This window comes from Coturnix japonica, chromosome 26, assembly GCF_001577835.2.
Source record: "Coturnix japonica isolate 7356 chromosome 26, Coturnix japonica 2.1, whole genome shotgun sequence".
Taxonomy (NCBI): domain Eukaryota; kingdom Metazoa; phylum Chordata; class Aves; order Galliformes; family Phasianidae; genus Coturnix; species Coturnix japonica.
The window spans coordinates 4273791-4294987 of NC_029541.1; the positions used below are offsets into that span (position 1 = coordinate 4273791).

Consider the following 21197-nt stretch of genomic DNA (forward strand, 5'->3'; position numbering starts at 1 on the left):
TTTCATGTTTTCCTCTATTCAAAAAATAAAATAAGAACTGCAAGCAGAGCGTCTCCTGGGTTGTGTGTGCAAGGGACGTGGTGACCTTCCCTGCTGGAGGGGAGCCAGGCTGGAGGTGGTGGGTGGGAGCTGTGCTTCTGTGCTATGGGGGGTGATGGTGTGACTGAGCCTCGTGTGAGGCCTGGAGGGTCAGGGGAGGATGCTGAGCTGCTGGAGCTGCTGTTGTTGGTGATCTCCGTGTCCTGGAGCTGAGCATTGAGCTCAGGGTGGGGTGGGTTCCTCCAAACCTGCCTCCAAACGGCAGCGATTTATTCCCTTCCTCTTGGAGCCCGGTGAGGCCGTATCGATCCCTGCGTCCATCTGCTGACAGTGTCCAACTCTCCCGGAGCATCTGATGGTTGGAAATGCCCTCACCTGAGCACCAGCAATGTCTGCAGCACTGACTTTAGTGGGGTGTCCAGCACCGCTCTCAGGATGGCCCTGAGCACACAGGGGTGACCCACACACATCAGATAACCCCCCTGGTGTGCTGCTCTCCTTCTCCCTTCACCCCTGGGATGTCTCCCATCCACCCCCACTTCTCGCATCCCTCCCTCCTCGTCGTGGCCTTTCCCATCAGGCTGAGCCAGGTTTCTAAATGTTAATTGTGTTTTGACGTTCTCGATGCTGACATGAGCGCCGCTGATAGTTTGGCTCCTGGCTGACAGCAGGGAGAGGATGGTGAGAAATGGAGCTGCACATCCATGGGGCTCGGGGAGGAGAGATGCTGTGTGTGTATGTGGGGGGGAGAACATCCCTCAGGGCTGGGGGGGATGGATGTGGATGTGGATATTTCCCACTGGAGCTCTCTCCCAGCTGCTGGATGAGCTGTCAGCTATGGGGCAGTGCTATCTTTTGGCAGCCAGGTGCTGCTTTGCCCAGCACGAGGGCAAAGTTTATCCCCCAGGTTGACTTAAGAGACCTCAAAGTAAAAAGATGTGGAAAAGGAGCAAATGTTCTCATGCGTGGCTGTTTCATGAGTTTCTATGAGAAATAAGAGCCGGGATGGAGGAGGGATGTGCCCAAAGCTCTGCTCTCCCTTTGCTGCTCTGAGCTCTCTGCTCCTGCAGGTGGTGGTGGCTGCATCAGCATGAGGAGTGCAGAGTGTCACTAGTGGAGAATGCTGCTGGTGATGCTTCAGCCCCAAATTCTGTGCAGTTTTAGCTTCCATCATGATTTCTTGGGGCCTGAGCAAAGCAGAGCCACGTGTCCACCTTGTCCTGCTGCAATAAGACCCCGATCCTTCACCCGGATGCCCCTGAAATCCTGCTGAGGTGCTGGAGGGCTTCACCCAACCCGAAGCAGCCAGGATAAGGCTGACCTTAGGGCACCTCCGAGAGCTGCTTTCAGTGAGGGGATTTGTGCCCAGCTTATCCCATGGTGGCTGCAGCCCCCCTCAGCCCCATGTGCGTCCCATGAGCTTCGGACACCATCAGGGCCTGGATGGGCTGCCCCAAGGCTTTGTCACACTGGGGCAGGTAGGGGTGTCCTTGGTGAATTTGGGCACCAATGGGTGTACCCCATACTCCTGCCCTGCACCAGGCCGGGACAGTTATTACCCTGGGTACATCCTTACCTGGCAGCCAGGGTGGAGTAATGGGGTCACTCCAATTCTGGACCCCTAAATGGCCCCAGGGGAACAGCCAGGCAGACTCATCAGTCTGGTTTTGCAGCCTTTGGAAACAACCCACAGACCACAAAGATAGATGGACGCTGGGTGAGAGCTGGGTGCGTGCATGGGGGGCTGGAAGGGCCCACCCCCCTCCAGGGCTGCCCTCCTCTGCACCAAAGCTGAATGCCAACGAGAACCACTCCGGCTCTGGCTGAATATGAGACCACTGCAACAGCCTGATCTGTCTGCAGGAGACAGCACTCCGGGCACGATCCCGTGAGCATCCGACTCCATGGGAATATTGCCACCTATTTAATGGCAGGAGGGCGGCCCGCCAGCTTTCCAGGAGAAAACATCTTGTTGGACAGCACGGAGCTCCTCCAGAGCCTGGCCAGGCTGTTGTGTTGGGAGCCAGGCAGTCCAGAGCACTTCTGGGATGCCAACTCCATCTCCAGCATCCATCCATTCCTCCAGCACTGAGACCTGAACTGCTGCATCCTTCCACCCAGGGCTGTTGTTAGACAGCTCCAAGCAGGCAACACAAATCAACCCTCAGCGAAGACAAGGCTGGAAATGGGTGTCAGAAGGGCCGTGCTTTGTGTTTTGGGGCAGGTGGAGCTGCAGCATCCCCCGTGTGCAGGGCCTGGGGTGTCTGAGCACATGCAAGGTGTGCTCTGCCACTGCTCCAGTGACCGATTATCTCACACTCATTACTGTGATGGATTGGAGCAGTTAATGTGTCAATGGTCATTACTTGGGGGCTGTGTTTTCTCTAGATTAATGAATCGATGCGACACGATGGGCTCCTTAGAGCTGCCAGAGCCCGGTGGGTTGTTTAATAGCAACAAAAACAGGGCAATGCATGTACACAGCCATGGAAATGTGCACAGAGTGGGTGATGGGGAGATGGGCAGCAGCCCGGGGTGATGTGCTGCTGATTCCATTGGGTGAAGGTGGAATTTGGGGACGGCAGACAGTGCACAAAGTGGGAGCTGAGCCTGGAGCAGGGACTGTCCTGTGCCCACCCCTGGCACCGGAGGGTCCCTCAGGGCTCGGCAGTGGCTGCAGCGTTTGTAGCCCTCAGTTTTATGCTCCTCTGCTCCTGCAAATGCAGAAATTAGAGAACGTGACCCACGAGGTGTGGGAGCTCTGGGTGCCTCTCAGTGCTGCTGCCGTGCTCGTGGCTCCGCCGACGGCTGCAGGTGATGGGAAGGGACGGGAGGAGAGGACAGAGATGAGCAAAATCCACCTTGATGCTCCGTGCCGGGAGGGGACGGGTCCGGGGGCACGACGGTATCGGCTCCATGCGCCGCAGTGACCGCAGTGACCGCACTGCCGGGGTGGGGGCGGGCGGGGGTGCGGCTGATCCCCCCTCCCCGGCCCAGGGTGGGGGGTGGAAACGGGGGCGTGGGGCGCCCCATCAACCCCCCCAACTCTCCGCGCTGCGCTGCTGCTTTAAAAGGCTGGCAAACCCCGCGGCGGGCTTCCCAGCGCTTCTTCATGCAAAACTTCCCCAGCCCCAGCCCTCCTCCTCCTCCTCCTGCTGCTCTTCCTCCTCCTCCTCCTCCTCCTCGTCGCGGCTGCGGAGCGCGGCGGGTCCCGCCCGGCTGCGGCTCTCTCGGCTCCGGGCCGGGGCCGGGGCTGCGGGGGGGGTTGTTCCCGGCAGGGCTCGTCCCCTCCTTATGCCGCAGGGCCCCCCCTGGCTGCCCGAGCCCCCCCCGGGGCCGGAGGCGGCGGCCGCGGCCGGAGAAAGGGGTCGGAGCCGCCGCCAACTTCGTGCGCTGCCCGCGGGTAAGTGCGGGGCGTCCCCCCAACCCCTCCCGAACCTTCCTGCAGAGCGGCTGCCCCCTCCTCCCATCCCTGCAGCCCCGCTCTCTCCGCTCCAGCATTTCCCCCCCCCCCCCTTTTTTTTAATATATAATTAATTTTTTAATTAACGGTGGGGGCTGCGGCGGTGGGGATTGCAGCAGGGAGCCCCTCGCTCTCCCTCCCTCCACACCCTTCGGCCACAGCTTGTCCCAAGCGGGTCGGGACCCCCCCCCCCCCCCCAAAGTCTCACTTGCATTTATTAATAGCGATGGGGCAGCCCCTCGACTCCCCGCTGCGGGACACGGAGAGGGGGCACCCCACGGCTCTGCCCTGAGCCTGGGGGGGGAGGACGGGACAGGGAAGGGGGCTCGGGGCGGGGGGTGCACAGCAGGGGCTGAGCGCAGGGCAGGGGGACCCCGGGGGTGGGAGTTCCCACATTACAGCTCTATGGGGGCTGGAGGGGGCGCAGCCTGACGCGGAACTGCAGCAGCCCCATCTCCGGGCTGGGAGCCGCTGTGCACACGCAGCTCCCGGGGTTTGTTTTCCTCTGTCGCCACTCGGTGGTTTTATTTCTCCCTTTTTTTTTTTGCTGGGAGCCGAAGTTGGCGGCCGTGGGAAAAAAGCGGAGAACTCTCCCAGCGCCTCTAAACGCGGCCCCGCCGCTCTCCCCCTCCTCCTCCTCCTCCTCTTCCTCCCCCGGTGCGATGAGCTGGCCGTGCTCTGCCGCTCTCCTGATGCTGCCCCGGGGGTAGAGCCGGTGTCTGCGGCGGAGAACGGAGTGTGTGTGTGTGTGTGTCGGGGGGGACCATATCATATAGGTGATGTGGGGCTGGGGGGTTGGGGTGGGGGGGGGTCTGTCGGTGCTGGCTTTGTGCCGGTGGGGAAGGATGGAGCGGAACCAATCTGTTGAATGAAGCGAGGAGCTGAGGCAGATGCCAAGAGGAGCGGCAAAAGAAAAAGCTTTTTTTCCTTCCCTGCCGTCGTTGGGTGGGAGCGGGGATTTTTCTGCACTGCTGCGGCTGGTGGGGGGGGGGGGGTGCATTGGGTGCCCTGTGCAGATCAGCTTTGTAAGGGCAGCGGCAGGCTCTGGTTGCCCTGGGTTTGTGGATATGAGTAGATCTGTCTGGGGGGGCTGCAGCAGGGCTGAGCTGGAGCTGTTTCCCTGCACCCCAGGGATGCAAAGAGGGGGCTTTCCTGGTGGGTTTATCAGCAGGAGCTGAAGCTGCTGCAGGCTGAGCCTGGATCCCGGGGCACAGCGCTGCCATTTGGAGCCCACCGGCTCCCCAAAAAAAGGGCATCACGTGCCTCAACTTTGGCATCAGTTGGGAGGAGGAGGAGGATGGTTCGTCAGCTCAGCCACCCCCTCCCAGCTCTTCCCAGAAAGGCAACGGCTTGAAGAAGTGGCAGGTCCTAATTATAACGTGCACCAACCCAGCTCTGAGCCCACCGTGGGCACCATCCCTTGCTTCACATCTCATGGTGGGGCTTCCTTTTCACAGCGGCCCTGGGTTTTCTGATGGCCCTGCACCAAACCTGGCTGAGGGATCTCTGTGTTTGCAGGGTGCAGGCAGAGGTTGGTGCTTTTAGAGGGGGAACTCTGGCATGATGGGGAGTAGAAACAGCGCCCAGCACTGCGGGCATCTCTGGGCACCAACATTTCAGCTGTGCTCCCTTCCCAGACCATTCTGACGTGCAGAACTGTTGTGTTTTGCTGTGTGGCAGCAGGGCTCCTTCCACCCACCTCGGAGCTGTTTGCTGGGTGCAGTGGGAGCCCGGTGAGGTGCGGCGCTGCCGTCGATGCTCTGCAGCCGAATCCTCCTTTCTTGCCTTCCCCTCATTGCGAGCCAATCCTTCAAAGTGAGGGATTAACCGTGGCCTGCTTTGCAAAGGGAGGGGGAAGGAGAGCGTTCGCCTGCAGTTAAGGGTATATATATATATTTATATATATATATATACAGCATGATAAATACTCCTGGAGTGATCTGCGTCCAGTGGGAGCTGCTTTCACCGGGCTGCAGCAGCCTGCAGGGCAGCGTGGAGTGGTGGCACCCAGCGTGGGGCTGCTGCTGTCCCCACATCTGTGGGGCTGAGCTGGGGAACATCAGCCCCTTCCTGCAAAGCACCGTTTGGCTGCAGCAGATCCTGGAGTCTGCAGGAGCTCACAGAGCTGAGGGGGCCGGCAGGGCTGGGGTTGTGCAAGCGTTGGGATTTCTATCAGTCTGTGCATCCATCCGAAGGAGCTGCATCCTGGGGTGGATCAGGTGAGTTTTGGGGTTAAAATCCGGGGTTTCTGCTGCCTGCTGAGCCGTGGCTTTGTGAACACTGGGGCACTCGACCTGAATACTTAAGATTTTGCCTGGCGAGAGAGAACTTAACCCGGCGTCCCCTCCTTCAGCACGTCTGAATTCCGCTGTGTTTGACGGAGGTTTTGCAATTAAAAAAGCAGGAGCCAAGGCAAAGCTCCCCTCAATAGATTGCAAGTGGGGAAGAGCTCGAGTGAGCTGACTGGGGTGTTGTGCTGTGCTGCTGTTCCTGCCTGCTGAAGGATGAGCAGGTGGGCAAAGAAACGGCCTTGATTTCCAAGAAGATGCTGGTGAGGGAATGGCAGCAGCGTGGGGACATGGCAGGGGTCTGCCTGGAGGGGTGGGATGAGGTGGGTACCCACTGCTGTCCTGCATTGAGCCTCCAGCTCTGCGTGGGATATGGATGTTGCTCCTCTTGGCTTTGCCCGCAGTGATGCAGACATGGGGGGTTTCTGTCTGATTGTTCCTGGCTCTGAGGCAGCACCAGGATGGGGAAGGGAAATTCTGCAAACATTGCTGGTGGTGCATTCAGAGACGGGATCCGACTGCCTCACCCAGAGCTGCGCCAGCCTTGCTGCTTGCTGGATAGTCCTTGAGGTCCCTTCCAACCCAAGCCATTCTATGAGTCTGATTCTCACCCTGGGAGGAGCAGAGTCCCTGTGAGGTTGAGGGTCCATCTCTGGAGCGCTGCAGCTGGGGGTGCATCACTGCCTGTGGCAGCACTGGGCTCCTCTGCAGCTGATGCACCTCAGCTGAGCCTCGCTGGTGCAATGCTCACAGCTGCAGGAACTGAAGCCTGTTGGTGGCTGGGGAAGGCTGTGCCAGGTTGGGTTCCTCAGTGGGCACTGGCAGTGAGGATGGCCGTGCCTTGGGGATGGCAGGTGGCTCAGGAGCACGGCCACCACTAGAGGGGGGCAGGATGACACCGTGCTGCACCTCCTGCATCCCCAGGGTGCTGGGGCTCCTCCTCCCACCCCCTTGGCTCTCCCTGTCCCGACATGGTTTGTGGGGCAGCAGCCCCATTCTGCAGCTCCGGGTGCTGGTTGGATTTATCTGACCCAAGCAAGGCAATAATCCGTGGGATTTCCTGCTGGGTCTGGAAATATGCTTGGCTGGGATTAATCCTTGCACCCTATGCCAGGTCTCAGATCTGAGCATTGCAGGGCTGGGATGAGGGTGATGGTAGGGTTCATTGCTCACCAACTGAGCACTTGGTGGAAACAAGAGGCAGCAGCCTTGCTCCTCAGCCTGCCTGGGATGCATGCATACATACACCGAGGTGCTTGCAAACATGTGTGCTTTTTCTTTGCTCATCAGGAGCACAGCTCAGCCACCTCGCTGCTCACAGGTGTGCTCCCACCCCACCAGTGCTCATATAGGTGTGTCTCTCCCTCCAGATATGCAGGAAGGGCTGCAGGGTTTGCAGCCCCCATTCCTTGGGGGAGGGATGGACCCACCTCCTCCTCACTCTGATTTTTAGGGTGAGGATTCCTCATCCAGGGGATTTGTCTTGGAGAAATGGCTTCTCATCTCCTGCCCCTTCTGATGAGATCTTGGGCTGCTGGCAGCGCAGGCTCGTACTGTAATTCAGGCTGCATCTCCCTAATGATTCAACAAGGGATTCAAACCAGCTCTCCCCTCCCCATTATTTGCGTTTTTTTTTTTTCTTGCCTGCCATGATATTTTTACCTTCAGTTCGTTCAGTCTGTATGATCAAAGGAGGCACAAAAGGGAGAGAGCAGAGAGGGAAAAGCTTACAAGAAGAAAGGCAGAGGCTGTGGGCTCTGGGGGCTGCAGGCTTATGGGGGGGGGCAGCTTCTGCTCTGAGCTGCTTGGAGCTCCAACAGCAGAACTGTGGCTCCTGGGGTGAAGGCACAAGAAGAGATGCAATTGTAGGTCCTGGGTGCAGGAGGTGCTTTGCTTTGCCCTGCTCCGTGCACAGGATGGTGCTTGCAAAGCCCCAGAGGAGATGGGACTGTCCCTGTGGCGTTATGGTCCTTCCCCTATTCCCCATCCCTATGGGATGCACTCAAGGTTGTGCCCGTGGGACTTCATTGCTGGGAGGTGGCATTGAAGCTGGGGCAGCTTTTGTGCTGCAGCACTCCCCAGCTGCTGCCTTGGGAAGCACAGAGCTCAGCACTGGGTAATTCTGGTTGTCTTAAAAGCCCCAGCTGTCAGAAATGCTTTGGAGATGGGCCTTCAAGTGGCTCCAACAGGCAGGGATGTACATAATTCATGGGGGTCAGTTGAGGCAAGGGCCCTCCCAGCTGGTGAGGCTGCAGAGCTCTGAGTCTCCTCCATGGGTGTAAAGGGGCTCAGCTCCAACATCACCCCCAATGGGGCTGGGGAGGGTCCGGCCCAGCAGGTGCTGGTCATTGAGCTCTGTACCAGAGCTGAGATTAATTTAATCTGTTCTTTGGGTCTTTCCAGCCTGTCCTAGTTGGGGAATGCATCTGTCTGCTGTGCTCTCTGCTTTCTGGTGCCTTGCATTAATCATGTGCTGCCCTCGCAGCATCCATCAGCAGCTGCTACGAGGACAGGCTCCAAAGGGGAAACTGAGGCAGGGGTGTGCTGCGGGGCTCTGATCCACTACTCCTTCCCTGTAGGAACCCAGCTGGGGTCTGAGCACCTTTGCAATAGCTGCTTTTAATTTGAGCCAAGAGTCAGTCAGCTCAGCTCACCTCCCTGGGGCAGGCAGGAAGCCAAACCTGCCTTGCAGCTTGGGTGAGCCCTTGGTGCTGTCGATATTTGCTGTCCATAACTGCTGCTTGCAAGAAAGCAGCAGCCGATGCAGAGCTCAGCAGCCTGAGTGAAGAGCAGCAATGCTTAGGGGGCATTTTGGATACAGAATTCCTGGTTTCTTTGCTGCACAGACAGATCAGCTTTTGCTTAAAGCCTCGATCAGCTCTGAGCCTGATTTGCAGCACAGGTGTGCAGTGTTGATGGCAGTACCCTCGTGGCAGGTGGTGGGGAAGTTGTTGGGCTGCCTTGTCCCTGGGATTGAGCTGTTTGGTGCCTCCATTTCTTGGCCTCATTGCACAGGGATGAAGGCAAGCTGCTAATGGCAGCAGCCTGCACGTGGCAGGGCTGTGGATGGGGACTGGAGGATGTTGTGGATCAGGTAGGTGGGATGCTCTAAGGCAGGAGGGGTCAGGGCTGTGAGTGCTTTTGGGTTTGCCTCTCTCGGAATATTGTGATGAGACTTGAGCCAATCTACCAGCTCTCCTGAGAGGCTTTGGGATGGGATGGGATGAAATGGACCCTGCTGCCTCCCTGCAGCCCATCCAGCCTCCCACCTGGCCCCACTCCTGGAAACATGTGAACCTCTCTGCCCAGATGCAGAAAAGTCCCATATCCCAAATCTTTTCCACTGGGCTCTGATGGAAGCTTGAAACCTTCTGTGCTCCTGTTTAATTTTCTCTCTCTTTCTCTCTCCCTTCTCCCTCCCAAGGGCTCTGCAGGAAGGACCCGAAGCTCTGCTTGGTCTCACATCCCTGCCTCCTCTCCCCATGGTAGCGATGCCAGCCCTGACACCCCATAGCAGCCCCACCACTCACTGCACACAGGGGGCTGGCGTCACCCATGGGCACCACTGACGGAGCCGCCGGAGCCATGCTGCCTGCCTGACCACTGCCGGATTTCGGGCCGCGCACTCTGCCCCAGCACGGCTTTGGCGATGAGCGGGGCTTCCTTTTGCATGGAGCGTCTCTCTTTCTGCCTCCTTCTGAGTGCCTGGAGCTGGGGTTGGGCTCCCGGGGGTGCCGCCAAGCCCAAGGGCCAGGGCTACCCACATATGAACTCCATCCGCATTGACGGGGACATCACTCTTGGGGGGCTCTTCCCCGTGCATGGCCGGGGTGCCGAGGGCAAAGCCTGCGGGGAGCTGAAGAAGGAGAAGGGCATCCATCGCCTGGAGGCCATGCTGTTTGCTCTGGACCGCATCAACAACGACCCGGAGCTGCTGCCCAATGTCACTCTGGGCGCTCGCATCCTGGACACCTGCTCCCGAGATACCTACGCGCTGGAGCAGTCGCTGACCTTCGTGCAAGCCCTGATTGAGAAGGACAGCACCGAGGTGCGCTGTGTCAATGGGGGGCCCCCCATCATCACCAAACCCGAGCGGGTGGTCGGCGTCATCGGCGCCTCGGGCAGCTCTGTCTCCATCATGGTGGCCAACATCCTGCGGCTCTTCAAGGTATGGGTCCCAAAAATAGGGGCAAAAACAACCGTGTGGGTAAAGCACCGCACTTGTTCACGCTTCCTCCTTCCTCCGTGGCTGGGGGCAGGCAGGAACTCTCACGAGCGTCTTTAAAACCATTTTTCCTGCCTCCCCCGTGTCCCCAGGGATCCCCTCCTCCATTCCCCTGGTGACAATGCTGCAGCAGCAGCAGGGTTTTATCTCAGAAGGTGGGATGCTGGCACTGCTGGCATCAGAAGGGATGTGGGATGGAGATGGCCTTGCAGGTTACGGATGGGGATGTTGTCTGCAGGACGTGAGGGGCTCCTTTTTGCCTTCTCCATCCCTGTGTGAGTTGCTCACTGAGTTTGGTCCTGGTGGGTCTTCCCCAAGGCAGACAGTGCTCGTGTTAGAAGGAGCTGTGCTTTCATGCACACCGTCCCAATGTGGTTATGGTGATGGGCAGTTTGATAAGGAGGTTTTGGATTATACACCCAAAATGTAGGGTCACGCCTTGTTGAGTTGCTGGAGATGTGTTTGTTGCTGTGATGGAGGCAGCTGTTGCTGGAGGGGATGCTTGGTGCTCCAGCCCAGGCATTATGTAGGGACACCACTGCATTCTGCTGCTGGTCAGGGTGTGCAGGAGGAGCAGAATGCTCATGGCCATGGCATTATCTGAGGGCTGGCTCTCCCTCTGCTCCAACTGCATGAAAACCAAGGAGTTCATAATTACATCCCCCACGCTGTGCATCTATTTATCCACAGCAATGTCCTGGGGTGAGCACGAGTGTTTGAACAAGAGCCCCTTCAGCAGCAAAAAGCAGAGAGCAATGCAAACAGGCTGCGCACCCCGCAGTGCCGCATGCCCCGAGCCATGCTCTGGGTGCTGCCTTCCCTTTCTGAGCCCCCCCAAACCCTCCCTTCCCGCAGGGCTGGCTGCCTCCCCCTCCTCATCCTCACACTGCAGAGCACTGAGCCCTCCCGGGAGGGCTGGAGGCTGTTAGCAGAGCCTGAAAAACAGTTGGCTGATGGAGTTTGATTTTTCTGGGTCCCTTTTAAAAACGTGTTAATGTTCCAGGCGACGAGCGAGAGGGCTATTCAATAATTAAAATAATATAAATTAGAGGGAGCGGGAGGAACTTAAAAGCTATTTGCCGAGACAAAAAAGATTGAGGGCTTGCTTCAGAGAGGGAGGAAGGAGGCAGCGGAGTGACAGGCGGAGGAGTGCAGGGAGCTGCGTTGGGTTTGGGTTATTTTTCCTCTTTCTTCCCAAATTTGGTGGCTTGGGTGAAGCAGCAGCGACCACACAGGGGGGACACAGCTCAGCCCCAATGGATGCTCCATGGCATTGGTGCTGGTGGCCCAGTGAGGACATATCACAAACCTCAGTGTCCCCATTGCAGCCCCCATCTCCCCACCAGGCACTGAGGATGGGTACATTGATCCTGCAGGGTTCTGTGTCCCGCCGTGCCCTGTGCTGCCTGCTCACCGTCGCTCTTTGTTATTCAAATAGTGGGTTTATGGCACGGACATGCTTAAAATGAAAATAAGGCAACTTCCATTTCACGCTGCCGCTGACCTTTAAGCGCAGGCGGCTCCGCTCTGAGGTTCAGCAAAGCGTTTTCCTCCCCAGGCGCTGCTGTGCTCACGTTGCCTTTTGCTGTTCCCTTAAGAGACGATGCTCTGCTGCTGGGTTGGAGCCATAGATTTGACCCTGGGACCATGCACCCAACTGTTGCCAGAGCACCCTGGGTGCAAAGTGCCAGGACAGCTCTTGTGCCAAATAGAGCCAAGATAGATGCATGGAGATGAGCCCCTGGGTGCAGGGTGAGGCTGGGTGTGTTGTGGCAGTGGTCCCTCTGTACCCCCTCAACCCCATCCTGTGCTCCCCTTCCCTGCACCCGGGTCTGTTCCATCCCCATCCCTTCCCTACCAGCCCAAACCTGTTGGCAGTGAGGGCTGGCACAACGCTGGCAGGGCTTTTGTTGCTTCCAGGCTACATAAATAAATAACGTGTCCTTCGTTAGATGCCGCTGCCTAATTAAAGCTGTACATCAGTGGAACAACTCGCAGATGTGGCATCCTCTGTCCAAGCTGGTTTCATCTCTCCTCACAGCTCCGCATGCAGAAAATCCTCCCCCCAAATCCCTGCTCTCGCCTCCTTGCGATAGCATCTCTCTGTCGTCACCACCAGAGCTTTCTGGCACGCTCCAGCTCCTTCCCAGCCCTGTCTGCTGCCTCTCCAGCCTCAGCACTACCCACTTTCTCCCGATCAACCACAATGATGTGAAAAGAAACCAAATCCATCCCCTACAAATGAGGCTCCCAGAGGCTGTGGCAGGAGCTGGGCTGTGCTTTGCAATCCAGTGCTGACCCAGGGCAAGGATCTCCCCTGGTGAGTGGGCGCACCGAGCGCTTCTAGGCTCTCCTTTCCTGTGTTGCAGTGAGTCGTCGAGCTCTTTTTTAGCACAGGGGTGTTGCACAGCATGAATAATTCACCCTAGGGAGGATGGCGGCCCGTTGTGCAGGAGCTGCGTGCACTATGGCTTCACTGGCTGGGAATGTAGGGCAGGTGCAGACCCTGTGGGGTGAGTGTTGGGGTGAGGGGGGTGGGTTTGCAGGATGGGAGCACATCGCTGCCTGCCCTGAGCTGCATCCCCTCATGTGTTGCTGTGTCACCCCAGTGGCACTGATCTGGGAAGCAGAAGGGCTGGTTATCAGCTCCATGGTGGGGTCTTTTTTGGGTACCTGCCCCCCATTTCCAGCTGGGTAACCAATAGGGCTGAGGTCTGAGCAGGCCCTGCAGCCCCCCCAGCCCCTTTGGCGCTTTCTGCTCTCTAATTAAAAGCTGCCGTCCAAATGGCTCAATGATGGAAATTCTAATTAAATCAATTCCATCTTGTCGGTGAACCAGAGGTTTGCATAAGATATGCATGAAATTAATAATTATGGTTAGGGAATTAGCTGCTCCTGACCCCATCTCTGGCTTGATGTGGGGGGGGGTTGGAGGGTGCTGCTATGCTGAGTGTGGGGCATTGCATCCCTGTGTATCTCCTCTGGGGCCATGCTGAAGTTGTCACCTTTGTTGAATTCTTTCCAAGCTGGAACAAATTCTGCCCCTCCACTCTCAGACAAGACGCTGTGTGAGCTCGTAGGCTGCTGGTGATGGGCTGGGTGTGAAAACTCAGTGCTTTTGTGGTGGAGGCATCAGGGGAGAGTTTGAGGTTGACCACAATGGCCCACTGCCATCAGCTGCTGCCTGCTCCCCTGCCATGCTCTGTGCCCTGGGGATGCCTTCTGGAGGCTGAGGGTGTTTCTGAACAATGCTGACTCTGAATCTTTGTCTGGAGTAAATGGGGAAGGAGGGGCTTTGTTCCACCTATCCCGGGGTTGCTGCTTGTTCTTGATGGGATTAAGGAGCTCTGGGGTGCAGATCTGATCCCACTCATTTCCCCACTATACTGCAGCGTTCAGCTTGGGCTGGCCATGATCTGGGTGAGGAGCTGGGACCCACATGGTGCCTCTGTGACTTCATTCATTGTGCTGTGCCCAAACCTGCAACCAGCTCCCCCCCACCTGCAGCTTTCTTCTTTCTAAGAACCTCGAATTCCCTGCCTGCATTTTGCTTTTATGGACCTGAAAGAACTTTTGTCTTTTATCTGAGAAAATAGCTGATGCCAGGAGTTGGGCTATTGTAAACCATGAGATCAAAAAGGCAGAGGGGGGAGATAGGCAGAGGAAATCTATCAAATGGTCATTTGGGAACTGGTCTTTTATTTTCACTTCTATCCAAGGTAGTACAGTGAGAAAGAAAAGCTCTTTCAATTTGTTTATGAGAATCCAGCATCCTGCTACAGTCCGTGCATCAGTGGGTGTGTTGTAGGTATGTTTCTGAGCAGGGGTTGGACCAGGAGTTAATCCCACACATGTTTTCCATACAGAGCCCAGCAGCTCTTGCACAGCCCTTGGTGGCTTACATGGGATGCAGCATGCTGGGGGCACAGCTGGGAGCTCCCTATCTCTGTCTCCATCTCCATCTCATCTCCAACCCTGTCCTATCCCATCCCCATCCCCAACCCCACTCCATCCCCAACCCATTCCATCCCCAACCCCATCCTCATCCCCAACCCCATCCCCTGCTGAGGACACATGGTTTTATTTAAACCATTTATAGAGCAATGCTACCAAACAGAGAAAAGGGATGGAGGGAAGCAGCCACGCAGCCCAGCTCCCTCCCCAGACAAGAGATGGCTGGGCACACACCTTGCCAGCTGAGCAGAATGTTAATCACAACTTGTGCATCACCTCTTGGTTGCAGCTCCCCACTGAGCAGTCGTGGCCCCTCAGAAAGGAGCACAAAGCAGATTGTCACCGAGAATAATCCCATTTGTGTCCTCATAAAGGTTCCTTCCTTTCCTTCTCCTGCTTGTTCTCCTCTCCCTTTTCTCATCTCCAGCACTGCAGGGAGGTAAAGGGGTGCTGCTCCTTTCCAGGGGCCGTTTAGCATTCAGGTGGAGTTGTGGGTTTATAACATTGGGATCTCATTTAATAGAAAGTGAGAGCCTGGAATGGAAGAGGGGAAAATAATAGAGAAGCAAAGAGAAAACTGGAGCAGGCTGGGAGCATGAGTGGAGGAAAGGTGAGGGGAGATGGGCAGCTCTATGGCTTTGGGAATGCAGGTGAGGTGAGGGCATGGATTTTGCCTCTTTCTCCTGATGCTTTTATCTTTCCCAACTCCCTCCCAGATCCCCCAGATCAGCTACGCCTCCACTGCACCAGACCTGAGCGACAACAGCCGCTACGACTTCTTCTCCCGCGTCGTCCCATCCGACACCTACCAGGCCCAAGCCATGGTGGACATCGTCAAAGCCCTCAAGTGGAACTACGTCTCCACGCTGGCCTCCGAGGGCAGCTATGGGGAAAGCGGTGTGGAAGCCTTCATCCAGAAATCCAGGGAGGATGGTGAGCAGCTTTCTCCTGGGTTGGGGACTCGGAGCGCGTTTTGGGGCAGAAAAGGCAATAGGATGATTTGCAGCTTGTCTGGGAGAGGGATGGCTGTGAGCTGGGGGCTTTGGGGCTGCTGTGGTTGCTGAGCTGTCAGGACATCATGGGGGCAATGTCTTCAGCTGGCTGCCTCTTGGCTGTGCATCCCAGGGCGATGTGCTGCCAGCTCCCCAGTGCTGACGGTCCGGATGGGAGCAGACGTCTGTCTGCAGGGCAGGGTGGCAGCTGCCAGCTCCTTTCAGGGAGCATCTTCAAATCCCATTCCCTGCACACGAGGAGACTTCAAACCTGCCGGGTCGTTGGCTGCCAAGCAAGTGCAAACTGATCCAACCCCCCCCCCCCCCTCCCTCTGCACAGAGCTGGGCGCCTTCCAGAAGAAAAAGACTTTTACAAATAGTCTCAGGTTTTAACAGAAAATAAAGTTGGCACCGGCACACGCTTCACCCAATTTGAGGGCAATTATCCTTGAGGGCAGGTGCTTTAACTTGTCTATAGGCTTTGGACAGGCGGAAAGTCTGCGCTCAGCAAAACTCTTTGCGAGGATTTGTCGGGAGGCAGAAAGAGTTTTGCTGACAGGAGCACTGGGATGCTTAGGAGGGATTAACAGCCTCGGGAGTGCTGCAAAAGCTCGTGGGTATCGGATGGATGCTGAGCACCCGCTGAGAGGGACAGGGACCCCTGGGCATCACTGCTGTGGGTATTAACACCATGAGCATCAGTGCAGGGAATGGCTCTGTGCACTGGAGCCATCCCAAGATCCCATGCAGGGAGTGTTGGGGCCAATCCTCACCCCCCATCACTTCACCTCTGCAGCATCATGTGCATGGGGTGAGCTGGGAGCTGAGGAGTGTTTTCGAGGCAGTTAAAGCCCTGCAGAGAGTCGGCTGCTGCCTATTACTGGCTTAACTGTGTCTGAATGGCACATTAAGTTCTGGCAAAATCGGTGGGACACCAGCCTATCTGGAGCTAGTCAAACTGTGTTATGGCCTTATAAATGGATAAAGGGAATACAAACTTCTAGGTGATGGGCTCCTAATCAAAGCCCTATAAATAGGAACAGCGTTAATTCTGTCTCTCTCTCTCGCTGTGGCGCTGGGAACCGGCTGTGCTTTTAATATGCAGAGAAGCCCATCTGGGGATTCAACCTGGAAACTGCTCTTCAGGATTTCGACTTGAAAAGCAGAATATTTCCATGGCTCTGCGGTCCTGCAGGAGGATGTTTCAGAGCTGGGGATGCAGTGACTCGAGGCTGTCTGTGTGGCTCTGCACAGCCCATGGTGGGGATGTGGAATGGTGCTGGGGTGCTCACTGTGCTGTGTGTGCTCAAAGTAAGAGTGAGTGCAGGCTGCTGCAGGGGCTGCATGGGGCTGGGGGTGTGAAGGTTGGGTGTGAGTGGTACCCAGGGGCTGTAGAATGGGGGAGTGATGCTTATGATGCTGCAGGAGGTGCATGGGGTGGTACCTGGGGGATGGGGGAGGATGATGCTTGTGATGGGGAGGGATGATGCTCAGCAGTGAGCCGAGGGCTGTGTTTGTGGCTCTGTTAACAGTGTAGCTGTTGTCTCTGCTGGGGTTTGTAAGTGCTAACTGCAGCCCCATCTGCTTAGGGATGGTGGGAATAAAGTGAAAGCTACTTTTCTGAGGATGAGGGATATACTGCATGACACTGAGTGTGGTTTGCCACCCAAAATGTTGGGTTTCCTGGCTTGCATTGGGCCGGCAGGTTCTGCTGAGTGCCCACATCCTGTGGCAGGGGAAGGGCTGATGTGTCTGCTGGGTGACATGGAGAGGTGGCATGGTATTGGGCTCTTCTAGCCCTACCCCTTATTTTAGAGCAAGCATAGCACTGTGTGGCCCAATGATAACCAACCCGGCAGCCCTCTGTGGGTCTGGGTGTGGGGTGGAGCGAGCTGGGGGGACTGGGCACCATTAGAGCCTCCATGACACACCAGTAAGGGGTGGTGCTGGGAGCTGTGCTCCCTCCGCAGCCCTCCTGGTTGGAGATACCTGTGGTTGATGCTCACTGCTATAACCAGATGGTTAATGATATGATGGTGTAATTGCAGTATAAACGAGTGTACACGGAGCCGAAATGCACGTGTATTAATCCGGGGCTGAGGCAGTCCTGTAATTTGTGTATCCACATAACCCAACGATTATGTGCATTAGTGATAATTTAGTTATCAAAAAGCATAATTCCACTGTAATTGCGGCAGAGCGGCGGTATAAGTGCAGCCCGTGCCTTATCAGCACAGCGCTGCTCCCCTGCTCCCTTCCATCAGCTGCTGCCACTCGGCTGCCAGCAGGGGGTCGGGGCTGCGCCTTGAGCATCAACCAGTGGGGTGTCCTCAGCTTTGTCTTTGCTTTTTGTCTCTTCCCTTTTCCTTTTTCCTCTTCCCCTTCCTCCTTCCCTCCCTACCCCCCTCCTCTTCTCCATCCCTTCCCCCCCTTCCTCTCTTCCTTTCCCTCTCCTTTGCTCTTTTCCCCTCCCCTTTCCCTTTCCCCATTCCCTTTCATTAAGAAGCCTCCCCCAGCCTCGTGCTCTGTGCTGCCCATTGCAGTGTTTTAGGAATAGCCGGGTTGCGTCTCCGTGTCCCCTATCAATTCAGATGGCTCTGCTGCCACCACATCCCTTTACACCAGCACTGGCAGAGGGCGAAGGATCCTTCCTCTCCTTTTTACAGCCCGTTCTCCTATGTCTGGCTCTCATTTGCACTCTTCCAGCAGCATAAAGCAGCCGGCAATTTATTTCTGCTTTCAGGTGCCTGCAGACTGTTAGGATGATGTAGCAGAGCTGCTGTAGGGCTGAGGATCCGGCCCTGGCCGCCGTTAGTCACACAGCAGGACTGCGGGGTGCAATGCCTGGGGACACAGCAGTGTCCCCCCCGCAGCCTCTGCTCCCCCCCTCTGTGTTGCTCCTCCAGTACATCGCCGCGCTTCATTTCTCATGCCAAGCCTGAGCGTTCCGAGTCGGTTTTTATTTCCATCAGGCAATAATGCTCATTGCTGTAGTTAGCAGTTAGCATTCAAGCTGTTTGCTTTCTGATGCATTAGCAACTTGACCTTCAGTTTCGATTGCGAGCGGATCCTGGTGCTAAACCCGCAGCAGCGCCGCGGTTACGGCACAAAGCAACCCCTCACCAACGGGATGGGAAGGAATTCACCCCAGGGCAGTGTGCTCTGCTGAGTGACCCATGGAAAACCACCCTGCAGCTGCGGGCTGCAGCCTGACCCTGCAGAGCCATTAGGTTTTATATACTGCAATTACTCCTTGGCCTCCGGGGGCTGCGCTGATGGCGGGATGGCCATCATTCATCAGCAAGGAGGTTTTTCAGGTGCTGGAGTTATAAAGATGGTGTTTCATTCAGCATTAGAAGTGCATTTTCTTTTCCCACCAGCCCTGCAAGGAAGGTGGGTGTTGTGCATGTTTGCATCTAGGTTGGCCCCAAAGCCAGCAGTGGGTTGTCCCAACCCACGGTGTCACTTAGAGGGGACCGAGCTGCTGCCGTCTCCATGCTCTGTGTGCTGACACCTCTGCTGTCACTCGAGCTCTTGGAGGTGAAGGATGAGATTTATGCTTATGTAATGGAACTGGTTGGCGCTCAGCGTGCTGTGCCACGCGCCGTGATGTGCCGCGCTCTGCTTTGTGAAGAGGGCAATATTTCCAGGCGAGTGCAAGGCTCCTCCGTCATGTGCCCGGATCAATTTCACACTGTCATTTCCCCCCCTCTCTTGTTTTATCCTTCGCTGAGTTTTCTATATTTTTAGTTAAGGGCCTGATACATATTTGTGATGCATTTGTTCATTACCATGTGACATCCGTGGCTGTCGCTCTGCTTGGCGCTGGGCTCATTACTTTTGGCTGATGCATCAGAATGTCACCCCAAAAGGGGCTCTGACACTCACAGCTGAGCAGGGACTTTGGGCTGCTCTCAAACCTTCGGTTGCAAGCAGATAACTGGGTACCACAGACAACAGGTTTGATGTGTGGATGTGCACGTGGCTCACCACGGGTATCTGCTGACACTGGGGAGCTCCCTGTGCTGTGTCCTGTGGGTGGGATGCCTGTGCATCTCTGAGCATCTTCTACCCAGGGACCTCAGTTTCCCTACCTAAAATAACCTCGCTGCCCTCAAGCTGTTTGCTGGTGGGTGCTCCCAGATCCCTCCCCCCACCTCCCTTCAGACCCAGGGCTTGGTGTGCCTGCAATCTGCCTGTAAATAAGGCTGACCTTGCCTCTTTGCTCTGTTCCTGGTTACTTGTCTGGCTGTAATCCCTTTGTGCTCTGGAGAACAGCAGGACAAAGAGGAGCTAATAGCTGCGGTGGAGGCAGCGCTGGCTCTAAACTGGCTCTGGGCTTTGCAGGCAGCCCACGTTGCTTGTTGATATGTCTGGCTCCTGTCCCATCCCCAACAAGGTGATGCATGGTGGGATGTTGTCCTCTCTGTGGTCTCAGGGGGACCACAAGGGGAGGAGCAGAGCAGGGTGTGTGTAACAGGGTCCTTTCATTGGGGTGGAACCCATCACTAACCCCAGGCTTTGAGGCTGTGCCCTGTCTTGCTGCCCAGAAGCACTGAACCCCACAGTGCCATCACCACCACATCACCAGGCTGCAGTGAAGGGAAGAGTCACTTTTTCCCCCATTGCAAATGTATTAATTACTGCTTTAGGCCCAGCAATGCGGGTGGTTGAAAAGCAGGCACAAATTGCTCAGATCCATAACGTCTGATGAGATTTCAAAGCACTGAAGAGCAGCAATTGAATGCATTCCAAGGCCGAGGCTGGCGGTGAGTGCCAGCAGCCTCCTGTGATGGAAGCTCAATGTGATGCAGAGTGTTTTGAGGGTCTGGGATCCCACTGGTCTGGTGGGACTGGGCTGGGGGAGCTGCCTCTGCCCCCTGCTTTCCATCCCCAGGAGGGACAGGCAGAGATGCCTGTCTTGCAGTGAAGTGCATTGAGCTTTGCTACGTGTGGAGATGCATCAGGGCTGGTTTGGGGTGACAAAGTGGGATGGTGTCCCCCAGTTTGCTCGTGGGCTGCTGGCAGAAGGAGCAGCCAGAGGTGCCCAGCTTTGGCCTCCTGCCCCAGCTTGGCCATGGGTTTGCAACATCCCTGCATGTCCCTGTGCCAAGCAAGCATAGGGCTGCTGCTGCTTATGCCAAGTCATTTACAACATACCCCACAGCCGGGCTGTGCGTGCCCTGATGCTCTCACAGCCCGGAGGGGTCCATGCACACCTCTGTGTGCAGCAGGGCTGAATCAGCCCCAGCTTTTCTCCATCCCAATGCATTTGCACAGCGCTTTGCAGCTCCGCAGGGAGCCCGGGCAAAGCGCTCCCTGATTGATGGTGTACGTTAGCGACAGCAAAAGCTTATTATCTACCTGCAATCAAGAGGGCACTTGAGTGCTGCGCTTCCCGGAGCAGCTGTGCTCCCACCGAGCCTGTAATGGTGGAGATTAAACCCTGACCTGTGTTTGACAACACGTGTTAACCCCACTGTAATGAGGAGAGTACCGGGAGAGCGGCCGATGGATGCTGGGAGGTGATGCTATGGGAAGGGGGACATGGCCACGTGCTGAATATTTCCCCCTCTGATGCTGTGGGACTGGGCTGTCCCAGCTGCGAGGTGCAGAGCTGGGTGCAGGAGTGCTGGCCTGGCCCATTTCAGGTGTGCAGCTGGAGCCGTATTGCTCCTCTTTGGCTCTCCCTCAAAACTGGGGGAGGAGAGGTGTCCCCAGAGCTCAGCTCCTGCCCCCTGCCCAGCCATGGGGTGCTGCAGGCAGGGAGCAACGCTGTACTGCTGACACAGGAGGGAGAGCAGCCACTGCATCCCCACCACCGCCCCCTCCTTTGCCATAAAGGAGTGCTTTGACTAAATGGATTTTTGCATGGAGACAGCAGGAGCATCGTGGCAAATCCCCTCCCTGCAGCAGTGGGGGGTATGAATAATGCAGGCACTAAAAGCTGGGGCTGCTGGAGCACTGAGATGCTCTGCCCTGCCCCAGCCTCCCCCACTGCCATTGGCCTCTTTTTCCAGACCATTAATTAAGGAGAAAAAAAAATACAGGTAATTGGTCTTGCCAGCTTTTGCATGATGGGTGGAGGAGGGCTCTGGGGCTTTCACCTGGGCTGCTTCTGTGTTGCTATTTTGGAGTACAGAGAGCCCCAATTAGCTTTAATAAACTGGAAGTGGTTGCAGACACTGCTGTCTGTCCTTAGGGCAGTTTTCCAGCCATGCTGGAGTTCCCTCCTT

The 21197-nt window shown here is 56.5% G+C and overlaps 1 protein-coding gene across 3 annotated transcripts in view; it reads left to right on the forward strand.

The window, feature by feature from the left end:
* The first annotated feature begins 3217 nt into the window (after positions 1–3217).
* Positions 3218–21197, forward strand: part of GRM4 (glutamate metabotropic receptor 4) — a 32653-nt gene continuing 14673 nt past the window's right edge. Inside the window, exons 1-3 of one of the 3 annotated variants that reach the window (XM_015885369.2) lie at positions 3218–3442; positions 9215–9958; positions 14686–14902. In XM_015885369.2, coding sequence (XP_015740855.1) covers positions 9440–9958; positions 14686–14902 — 736 coding nt within the window. In that variant the 5' untranslated portion in view covers positions 3218–3442; positions 9215–9439. Of the gene's footprint in view, positions 3443–5502; positions 5722–9214; positions 9959–14556; positions 14580–14685; positions 14903–21197 lie in introns of those variants that run through there. The other 2 variants (XM_015885370.2, XM_015885371.2) reach the window with 2 other exon arrangements.